This window comes from Phascolarctos cinereus, unplaced genomic scaffold (genome assembly GCF_003287225.1).
Source record: "Phascolarctos cinereus isolate Bilbo 61053 unplaced genomic scaffold, phaCin_HiC Scaffold_4;HRSCAF=312, whole genome shotgun sequence".
NCBI classification, from domain to species: Eukaryota; Metazoa; Chordata; class Mammalia; order Diprotodontia; family Phascolarctidae; genus Phascolarctos; species Phascolarctos cinereus.
Window position 1 is genome coordinate 355,063,882 of NW_027555847.1, and position 11,496 is coordinate 355,075,377.

The 11,496-nt window shown below is 37.1% G+C and overlaps 1 protein-coding gene across 1 annotated transcript in view; it reads left to right on the forward strand.

Moving 5' to 3' along the window:
- Window positions 1–5,440, forward strand: part of CPLANE1 (ciliogenesis and planar polarity effector complex subunit 1) — a 109,475-nt gene extending 104,035 nt beyond the window's left edge. The window contains 2 exon segments of the mRNA XM_078153213.1: window positions 2,937–3,103; window positions 4,851–5,440. Of these exon segments, the coding sequence (XP_078009339.1) occupies window positions 2,937–3,103; window positions 4,851–4,991 (308 nt within the window). The 3' untranslated portion in view covers window positions 4,992–5,440.
- Window positions 5,441–11,496: the final 6,056 nt, after the last annotated feature.

Here is an 11,496-nt window from a genome sequence, read left to right on the forward strand (position 1 = left end):
TTTAGATTCTAGATTTAGAGCTGGGAGGAGGAAGGCAGAGGCAATCCTGGTTTAACCCCCTCACTTCATAGCTGAGTAAAGTGAGGCCCAGAGGAGTAACTGTCTTGGTCAAAGTCCCACAGGCAGGAAATGAGAGCTGCTGTTCAAGCCTTTATCCTCTGACTCCAAATCCAATCTGCTTTCCACCGGTCCAGTGTTGGTTAAAATTTAAGCTGACAATCCTAAAATTCTGGCTTGAGAACTTTCATTTCACCAGATTCCATGATGCTCTGAATTTTTCAAGAGAGTTTTTTTAAAGAATTGTTAACATTTCAAAGTTTTATTTGTAAAATAATGTTGTATACATAAGTTGATATAAGCCATTTTATGCAGCAATCCAGAGCCATAATTATCATGCCCATTTCATAGATGAAAATTCTGAAAGCCTAGAAACCTGCCCAGGGTAGTGTTAGACTAAGCTTCCCATTTGCTGCTAACTTCTGTTATGTATTGAACTCAGAGAGAAACAAATTTCACATCCCATTTCTTTCCAGTGACCATTTTTTTTGTAGCATGTTAAGTCTGCTCTTTAGCCCTTGCTCTGTTTTCTTCATTATCTTTTAATCTCTCTTTTTGTACCATCTGCCAGTCTTCTTTGCTGTGGTGCTTGTTCATGTATTCAGTGTCATCATCCAGCTCCTAGATTAAATCTTCAGCTCATATTCTGATGATAGATTTTATTTTAAAGAACAGTTTCTATTTCCTGCAAAGATAGGTTCAGGATTTGGTCTTTCTGTAATATCTTCACCTTATAGTTATAAGTACTTATAGTTATAGTTATACTTACTTCTAGCCTTGTGAACTAGTCATTGACATCCTACTTAAAACAGGAAAGATAAACTTTTTCAGAGACAATAAGATTCTCGTGCAAGACTTTGAAGTGGCAGCCATGGTTCCTGTCTTCAGAATCGTCATGGTACAGATGGCTGCTGAGTAGCATTATCCTCATCTTTCTTCATACCCTTAGTTTGTGAATATCTAGCTTGTCACCTTAAAGTTCAACCAAAATTAAATATCTAACCTCTCCTGTTAACAAAACATCTATCTCTTCCCTTAGCTAGGTTGTCCATCTTCTGTTCTAATAACACAGGAGTTTCTGGGGGGAAATTGCCCTAGACTCTAGAAGAATTTTTCTTCCATATTTGAAAGTGTTTTAAGAAAAATATGTGTGTGTGTAGGGAGAGAGAGATGTTTGCCACCTCTGAGCCCATTAGATAGCATAATCAACAAGGACATCAAACAGGCTTCTTTTGACTGTGTATTTGAAAATCATCATTTTTAAATAGATGGTATAAGATTGATAAGACTAACTTATTTGATTTTAGGTAGCACTCCAGTGTAGTATTTGTGATTCTTTTCTTAGAATCTTACCATGATAGTTATTTCTAACATTTTAAGATAAAGTTATTTCTTACATATATCTTGATATATGACCATAGGGTAAAATATGTAACTATTTATGACAATAATGGTTTAATCAGTAGCTCTTTTCTTCAGGAGGACATTTTGCTGATTTAGCAGAGCTTGGTATGAGAATGTTTGCCTTTATTTGTAAAGAGATTGCAGGCACTGTTGTCTAACAAAGTAGCTTGAGTAGTTTGCTGAATGGTTATTGTTACTACATCAAATTAGTGTTGATTTGGAGCTAATCTAAGTCTGAATGAACCTTTTGTATGTGTGTGGTTTATGGTATAGCAGGGTGCCTTTGCCAAGAGTATTAACACATGCTAGGTTGCTTGTAAGCTTCAGGCTTGATTTAATGAAACTAGATAATAGGAAAACAATTTTGTGACTAAAACTAGAAATCATCAAAAAAGGAAAATGATAATATTCTTTTGAAAGGCATATACTCCTGTGTTGCGTTCCGTATCGTTTTTTACAAGTGATGTTAAACTGCTTTTATATTGTTCCTGTCCTGTCAGGGGTTAAAACACAAAGCAAAATTTCCATTCCCATACAAATTTGCAGTGGATATATTTTCCAGCCTCAAACGGCAGTTCCAGCAGCAGTTTTTAGATCTTGATGTAAGTGCAAAAGAATGACATGTTGAAAAGCCAGTTTTCAAGAAGAGAATCTAATAGAATTCTTTAAATGCCTTCCAATCAGTGATTATGATTAAGTAAAAACATATGCTTATGGAATATCAGTATTTGAAACTACTTATCTGTGTGAAAAGACATTTTCAAAGATGAACTACATAAAATCTCATTACAAGTCAGCATTAACAGATGAACATTTGCAGTTGATTTTGATGATAGGAAATACTCACTTTGAACTCTAAGCAAAATGTTATTCCACAGAAACAGAATTCCATTCTTCTCACTAGTAGACCCTTATTACCAAAATTGAATTTTTTAAAAATTCATCAATAAAAAAATTGTGGAAACTTGTTTTCTGTTCTTATGTAAGTACCTACTTAATATCTTCAGTTTTGCGTTTTAGCCTGCAAAGCCTGAAATATTTACTATCTGGCCCTTTACACAAAAAGTTCGTCAACCCCTGCTTAGAAGAATGTACTTAAAATGTGTTCTGAAGCAATTTCCTAAGAAAGCCTCAGTGGCAGAAAGGTTAGTTATCTTGTATCCCAAGGCAGGTCTTTCTTTTGAGTTTGTCTTAGCATCTATAAGGACTCTCTACTCCAGGCCTCTTAATATTTTCCTTTAGTAGCTCTTAATTTTTGAGCCATGAGAGAAAATAACTTATTCTCTCTCATCTAGGATGGCACCATATGGAAGCTATAAAACGCCCTGAGAATGTATTGCTCAGACAGTCCGGGCTTTGTGGAGTTATAGTAGGATGGCGTGGTCCTAACAAAGAAAATGCTGATGTCTGGACATCTCAGGAACCTGTCAGTATAGCCAGATGTATAACCTCTGCTTGCTTTTTTTCCTTTGAAGACTTTGGTTATCCACCTCAACAAGCCACATCCATAAAAAATTCTGCAACTAGTACATTCACAAGTAATGCAGAAGAGTATGAGAGAGAACACGATGAAGTGAGTTCCTGGATTATGCCTGAAGGGGTTGACAGAATTCTTTGCAGAAGTCCAAATTCCTCCCTTGAGGTAAGAATTATAACTTCAACAGTTTTTGCAGGGGAGTCGGGTGTCAAGGATAGGATTGGGATGGGGAAAGGACGAAGGAGATCTGAATGAAAAGAAGAAACTAGCTTCAGCAAGGATGCAAAGGTCTGGGAATGAGCCTAGCATGAATGGGATGAGAAGTGTCTTTGTCTTTTTAATCTTCATGTTGCCTAAGGTTCTTGTCCTTTTTCAATTGGATTTCTAGTTCATGAACCCCAAGGTCTTTTCTTCTCATTATAATACCTGAAGGCCCCCACTTTTCACCTTCAGTCTCCTAATACTTCTTTCTCTTTTTGTCATCTTTGGTTCCATGTGGATTTTAATACTTCATAACTTTTTTTCTGATATGAAGGTTTTTACTTTGCAGATCTTATGCCTTAGATTTCCCATCTCTTATGTCAGCATTCATGCCTTCAGTGTTATATTTCAGCTCAGATTCCTCATCTTCTTAGAAGTTCCTTGCTCCGTGCCTTGCAAGAGCTGTTGAATAGTGGATAGATCTTTGTTCTCTACTTTTTGCAGGGAGAACTGTGCTATATCTGAAGTTGACTGAAATCAAGGTGGTTAAACTCACCTTTTTTTACACCAGTAGTACTTTGCCAGGAAGCAGTTGTCCATAACAGGTTTGTGAAGTTAAGAGTCACTACCTTTTGGTTCTCAGAACCCTACATAATCCCACAGTCACTCTCACAGCCCTATAAATCTTGTTGTACTTAGTTTATCTGATTTATCTTGATATTACATGGTCTTATTTCTTATACTAGGAAGATTTCCTAGACTATTCCAACTGGAGAAGACAGGCACTTGAAGCACTTGCCAGAAGCACAGATATGTGATATGGGAATTCCAAGTTTGAATGGTCTGAGCTTTGAGCTGATTTGCTTGTAGGAAAGTTATGCAGAGACAGGATAATTAGTGCCATTTCATAAACAGCACTTGGGAGATTTCAGTAGAGACAGAGCTTGGGGGATGCAAGTGGTATTAGCTTCTCTACATGAGGATGACTTTGGCCTCAGCCATTTATTTTCTTTCTTCAGCTTAGCAAGGAATTATTGCTTCTTATGTGCCAGGGATATGAAGACAAAATTCAAACAGTCCTTGCTCTCAGGGAGTTTATATTCTTTGCCTTTGTGGGGTGATATACAAAGGGTCTTACAACATCCTCTGAAGTTGGTGCCCACTACTCATGAGTCTTCTTCAGAGAAGGCTGGGGTCAGTTGGGTCACAGCAGTGATGAAAGCATGATTGTTGACATTTTGAGGTCCCTTTTGGAAATGAGTGGAAGTATCCTGTTGAAACCCTGACTGGATGCCAAATTAATTGTTCAAGGTAATACCAGAGACATTTGTAAATGGGCTTTTGGTATCATAAGTAAGATACCTCTGTTCTGCCTTGCCCCCTAATACAGTGAATGATATTCAAAACCACCTCATTTTAAACTAATATTGGACTCAGGGGAATTCTAGTAAGACTTCTCAGATTTTCTTTCAGCAGGTAATCCTTTTGCAAGTAAGAGAAATATTGCTTATATGAGGACTTATTAGATGTTTTCCAGTCTAACTGCTACAGTCATTCTACTTACCATTACCGTCAACCTGAAATGGGCTGTGAACACCAACCATGATGAGACAGGTCAGGAGTCAGCTCCAGGGATTTCTTCTTAGGTTTTATTTAGCTTTTCTAAGCTGTCAAGAATGGGACCAACTAAATTTTTTCCTTTGCTCAACAGGACTTTTCACCAGCTGAAGATGAAGGGTTTCCCATAAGTATCAATGGCCTGGATAGTGGGTCTGAAAGCACTGGCAGCATCCTCAGCAAGATTGACTGGCGTGCAGTTGATGACCTGGTAACCACAGTAGAAAACACGTGAAACGAGTTGTGCCTTTGGGGCAGCATATGCCCAGGCTGCCATGCACCACACCAGCATGACTGACTGTAAGAAATGACGTCTCAGGGAAAGAACCCGAACCAGAACTTGAACCAGATCGGGGGATTGTGGGGAACAGATGAACTAGCATCAGGGAACATTCAGTAACGTGATTCAAGCCAGGAAAGAGAGGACATCGTGCCAGATGTAGTGCCAGTCTCTGCATTGTACAAGGATGACCAGACATCGTTAGTAAATCAATCATATCACGTGAATAAACATTTTCCTTACATCATATATTTTTATTGTTTTTCACCTTTAGGAAAACAGTAGAAATGTTTTCATGCTGTTCAGTTAAAAGTTCAGATGGGTTTAGTCCCCTTTTAAGTTAAATGTATGTAGAACATTGTTTTAAATGGTTTTATCAATAAAATTTTTTCCCTTGGCCTCTATTGTGATTTTAATAGCTAATGTATTTACCTGTATCTAAGTGACCCTGGTTTCAAATGCCTGTTTGACCTGATAAAATGAAGGGAAGCTTGTGAACAATGCATGGGGGTTCCGGAGGGTTGTACTGGTTACCACAGACAGAAGTCATGGAAGAATTTGGGGGAGGCATGTCTGCGGTGGATGGGGACAAGATAGTTTTTGCATCGAGCACAGATGTTTCTGCATCCGCTGGATTAGGAGAGGAGATAGTGGGAGGCTGTTAATCATAGGACAGGGATGCAGTAAAGCCTTTGGACTAGAGCTCTCCAAGAATGTGACACGTGCACCTGCCTCCTGACCATGGCCATAGGGATGGATTCGGGCATAGGAGGATGCATGTGTGTCTGAACATGGGGGAATTGGTTTGTTTCCCATTTTTTTTCCAGGATGGGAAAGGAGCCGGGTAGAAGAAGGAAAAGTAAATACGTACAAAGTCTATTTAAAAATAAAAAACGGCCAAAATTTGAAGGTATATTCATAATTCATTTTTGGAATGCACCTACATAATGAAAATATCACCTCAATTGATCTACAACTGGAATGCAATACCAATTACATTATCAGGGGTACATATAACTTATAAAGGTTAAACTAAGTAAGAATTTAGCAAAATTTAGCAAAAAATCTAAAATCTCAAGTGAAATAGAGGACTAGCACTCCTAGACCTGAAATAGTACCATAAAGCAGAAATTATCAGAACTGTTTGTAGACCAGTGGACCAACTGTAGGGACAGACCGAAAAAAATGAATTAGATAACCCAGTGTTTGATACATCTTGGAAAATAAATCACATAGAGAAGAAATGCTTTTTCTTTGATTTATTCATACATCATAAGTTGGTCTAAGCCTAATTTCAGCTAAATGCTTTCCACTTTTTCCTAGCAGTTCTTGAAGAAAAAGCATTTAGGGCCAGGAAATGTGCTGACTGCAGGGAATACTGACTCCACAAGGAGACAGTACTTGATCTCAAGGATCTTACATTCTAATAGAAGATAAGACATAGAAGGGAGTGGTAGCCAGGAAAAGGTGTTAGTTTTTGGGAAACGAGGGATGGTGAGGGAAATCATTAGGCAGTCAGTTGAGACACTCTTCACAGGAATAGTAGTATTCTGATTTGTTTAGTACTCTCCAAACGAGATGGAAAGATGAAGATGGGAGTGAGTACAAGTGGCGCATGGTGGGAAAAGATATTAGCTGTTACAGAATATACGGCCTAGATGTACTCAATTTCCATTAATTAGCAGAATGTGGTCTGAGGCAGAGGCAGAGTGTCAGGGCATCATGGCAAGGTGTGTCACACAAATATGTGACCTGAATATTAAAAGTCACCACAAAAAAAGAGCAAGGAGAATCAGATCAAGTATCTTTCACTTATGTGATTGGGAGGAGTACAGTTTTTAGCCAAATGAAACATAGAGGCCATCACAAAAGATAAAATCAGTGATTTCTTGACTTGCTGTTTATTTCTTCAAGTCATCTATTTCTTCTTTCTGGCAGGACTGTGTATCTGATGACTATCACTTTTCATTCTTCAACAACCTTTACCCAAATACTATCCATTTGCTTCCCTCTTCTACTTTCTGGATTTTGTCATGAGGACGTTTTAAAAATATATTTTTAATTTATTTAAATATCTCCCAATCACAGTATTTTAACATGAGTACTTCTTAATATATAATGCTTATTTTCATGTAAAATAACTGTCCTGTTTCCTCTGAATAAAATATAGCCTTGGATTCTGGTCATGCATCTCATTTAGCTACTCATAAAGGATCTCTTATAGCTACTTTTTATGTGGAGGCCAGCAGACTTCTTTATCTATTGATTATTGGCTTATTAGAGAATATGTCTTCTCAGTCATCTGATCAACAAAATGACTAATTACTTCCTCTAAACTCCAACTCTCTAAACCTCCCCCATGTGACAAAAAAAAAAGAATTATACACCAGACTGAGGAAGAAAGCACTCTATCAGAAGTCCTTTTTTGAAACAAATACAATCTTAATACCTTAAACCAAGTAAGCTTAATAAAGCAAAAAAATTACATACATACATATATATATATAGATACATATATATGTATATATACATACATATATAGATACATATATATATATATATATACCAGTGCGATTGATGAATATTGATTCAAACATTTTGAATAAAAACCTGGCAAAAGACTGAAAAATCATTGTGATCAAATTGGATTTATGCCAGGGATGCAACAATGTTTTAGCATTAGACAGACAGACTTGTTAATTAACATATTAAAAATAGAAAAATGTTAAAGCACAAGATTATCCCAATAAATGACGAAAAACTACTTGACAAAGCACAATATTTATGCTAAAAACCCTATAAAAAGTATAGGCATAAAGGGATTTATATATGATTTTAAAAAAGTATCATCTAAACACAAAAGCTAGCACTACATAAAATGAGAAGACACTAAAAGGTTTTCTAATACAGGAGTAAATCAAGGATGCTCCCCATTCCCTCATTATCTGATATGGTTCTAGAAATGTTGGTAATAGTGAAAAGGAGAAATTAAAGGCATGAAAACAGACTAAATCATCCCTATAGGATTTACTCAGAACATCCCATGGAATCAGCAAAGAAATCAATTGAGACAATAGCTTCAGTAAAGGTGCAAGCGGTAAAAATTACCCATAAGAAGTCAATATTGCTACGTAATAATATAACCCAGGAGTCAATAATAGAAAAAAAATCCCATTTAAAATAACTGCACCATAATTTAAATATCTGGAAGTCAATCTACCAAGGCAGAGTCAATATCTGTATAAATATGATGATACAAGTTCTCTTTTAATAAAAGAGGAACAACTTAAATAACTGAAATAATATTCAGTGCTCATGGGTAGGCTATGCCAACATAATGAAAATGACAATACTACCAAGGTTAATTTACATAGTTAGTGCTACCAAACTGCAAACTACCAAATGGATTATTTTATAGAGACAAACAAAATAACTTTAAAAATTAATTTAGGGGGCACGTAGGTGGCACAGTGAATAGAGTTCTGGCCCTGGAGTCAGGAGGACCTGAGTCCAAATCCAGCCTCAGACACTTAACACTTACTAGCTGTGTGACCCTGGGCAAGTCACTTAACCCCAATTACCTCACCAAAAAGCAAAAAAAAAAAATCTAATTTAGAGGAACAAAAGACTTATCATATCAAGGAAAATAATTTTAAAAGATAGGAATGAAGGAGGAATAGCACTTCTAGATCTCCAACCACAGCATAAGCCAGAAATTATCAAAACAATTTGGTACTGGTTAAAAAATAGAAAAAGAAAATCAATGGAATAGACTAAATATGGAAGAATGAGAGATAATCAGACTCAATAAACCTAATGTTAATAAGCTTGAAAATGTATGTTATCTAGAAAATAACTTCCTATTTAATAAGAACTTCTGGGAAAAAATGGAAAGGCTGGCAGAAATTAGATTTAGATCAACATTTTACATGATATTGCACAAATTCAAAATGGATGTGTGATATCAGAATATTAAAGAACATAGTATGGAAAAATTAGAAGACAGAAGCAGGTCATAAATCATTCACAGATGTGGTTAGGGGGTGAATTCTTAATAAGGGCAAGAGGCAAGTACAAAAGAATGTAATTTTGATTACACTGAATTGAACAGGTTTCACATGAGAATTAATGCAACTAGGATAAAAAGAAGTGGCCAACTAGAAAAAACTTTGTACCTAATGTTTCTGATAAGGATCAAATACAAGATAAATATAAAACTAACAGAAGTATGTGACTTGGGGGGAGGAGATGGAGATGAGGGTTGGGGTCCCCCCCCCCCAGGGAAAAGGCTCACGGTGGTGAGAGTTGACAACACCATCCTTAGCTTCAAAAGGCTGACGGATCTGTGGAAAAACCTGGTGTTCAAGATTCCTGGTAAAATTGTTACCCTCTCCCCCCTTTTACAGTCAACTCCTATTTTTGTACTTCATATATGATGACACAAATAATGCACCATACCTTTGGAAAAGAATTCCTCCTGCTTTCAACTCTGCAGATTCTGAACTTGGGGGAATTTGGTCACCAGGCCCAAAAATCTGGCAGTGAGATTTCTTAGGACTCCATACAACCACTGGTTCTCATTAGTGGTCTAAGACTATTTCAGTCCATTGTGGAAACACTTGGAGATATGGCTTAGAAGACAAGACTTTGCCGTGGTTTCTCAGGCCTGTTTCTCAGGCCTGTATCTCAGTGATTGCTGATCTTGCAACATTTGTTGGACTTCCTGTTGAAGAAACGGTGAAAGATATATTAGGGCAAAGATGGCATTCTGAATCCACTAACAATACCCATGAATCTGAGTAGCTTGCCAGGATGTTTCATTTATCAGACTTGTTCCAAATTAGAAAATGAACTTGTTCCAGTCCCACCAATCTCAAATAAAAATAATTAGCCACATTGACTCTGGCTCTTCTTGAAAATGGATTCGTCTTTTTGTTCAAGATCAAATTTGGGAAACCTTGCATACTAACCAATCTGGAAAACCAAAACCGTTATTTTAAATCTATTGAACGGTGCACCTAAATATTCTTTATCAGAACATGTGATAGAAGACATGTCCTTAACCATTGTACTAAATAGCCGCTGAGCCAATTCTTATTCACATAAACATTTATTAATTCACAATATAATAGTTATTATGTGGTTAGGTTTTATTCTCTAGAAACTCCTAATAGGGAAACATGGCTATCTCAATTGATAGATTTCAAATGCAGCAGATAAGCAAAAGAAATCATCTTAGCAAACCAGTTTATTAATTATTTTTAGCTCTTCTATGCTGATGTTTTCAGGGAATCCACTGCTGGCAGTGGAGAACATGTCAAGAGAGGGGATGGTGGCCTTGAAAGCACTAATGAAAAAAGGACAGAATTCCTCATTGCATCTTTAAAAAAGAAAAGAAAACAATAGGCATGAAATATCTTTAAATCAGAGCAATCCATTAAACTAGGGAAATCATGTGTTCTAAAGTTCTTCAACTCAAGGGTAGCATGTCTGATCAACAGCTATTATAATAAGCCTATTAGCTTGGCTCATTTTTCTAAGCACAACTTGTAATTTCTATGTGGAAGTTATATTATTTGCATCTTTCCTACAAGGGATATTTCTAAAAGGAAAAAAGAGCAATACTTCTTCGAGCCAATTCTAAACATTTGTTGTCAAAAGAAATATTTTTTAAAAAAGAACATTTGCATTTTGTGCTTAGTATTAAAATAGTCATCTTGTAGCAGAGGATAATGTGAACTGAGTCTCGAGGTAGAGAATGACCTGCCCTTACAGAATTTGCTAGTTGATAAAAATTTCATAGGAAGGACGCCAAGACAGATCCAAGGCAGGAACTCTCCTGAGCCCTCCCAAATTCCCTTCCAAACAACCTTGCAATAATGTTTCAGAACCACTTGAGTCACAGTGAAGCAGCTTACCAGCCAGGACAACTTGGAAGGTCAGCAGGAAAGGTCTGTCTCACTGGGGGTAGAAGGGAGGGAGGTTCCGTGAGCAAGTCAGTGGGAGAAAGCATCCAAGGAGACAAGCAGCGAAGCCTCTTCCCCCAGTGCAAGCCAGTGGTGAGGTCCTGCCCCCAGGTCAGGCCAGCAAGGAGGCCCTCCCTCCAGTGCAAGCCAATAGCTAAGCCCTGTGGTCCACTTCAAGCTAGCAGCGAGACACTGAGCCCTGGCATAAGAGGGTTGCAATGCCCTCTGTACTCTAAGAGCAGAGTTCAACTTTTACATGAAGTAAAAAGTCACAAAATAGGCTAAAAAAGGAGCAACCCCCCAAAACAAACAAACAAACAAACAAATAAGAACCTGACCAAAGAAACTTACCATGGTGACAAGGAGGATCAAGGCACAAATTTAGAAGACGAGAACAATGTAAAAACAACTATATGTGAAGCCTCAAAAACAAACGTGAATTGGTTTCAGGTTCAAAAAGAACTCCTGAAAAAAGCTCAAAAAGGATTTTAAAA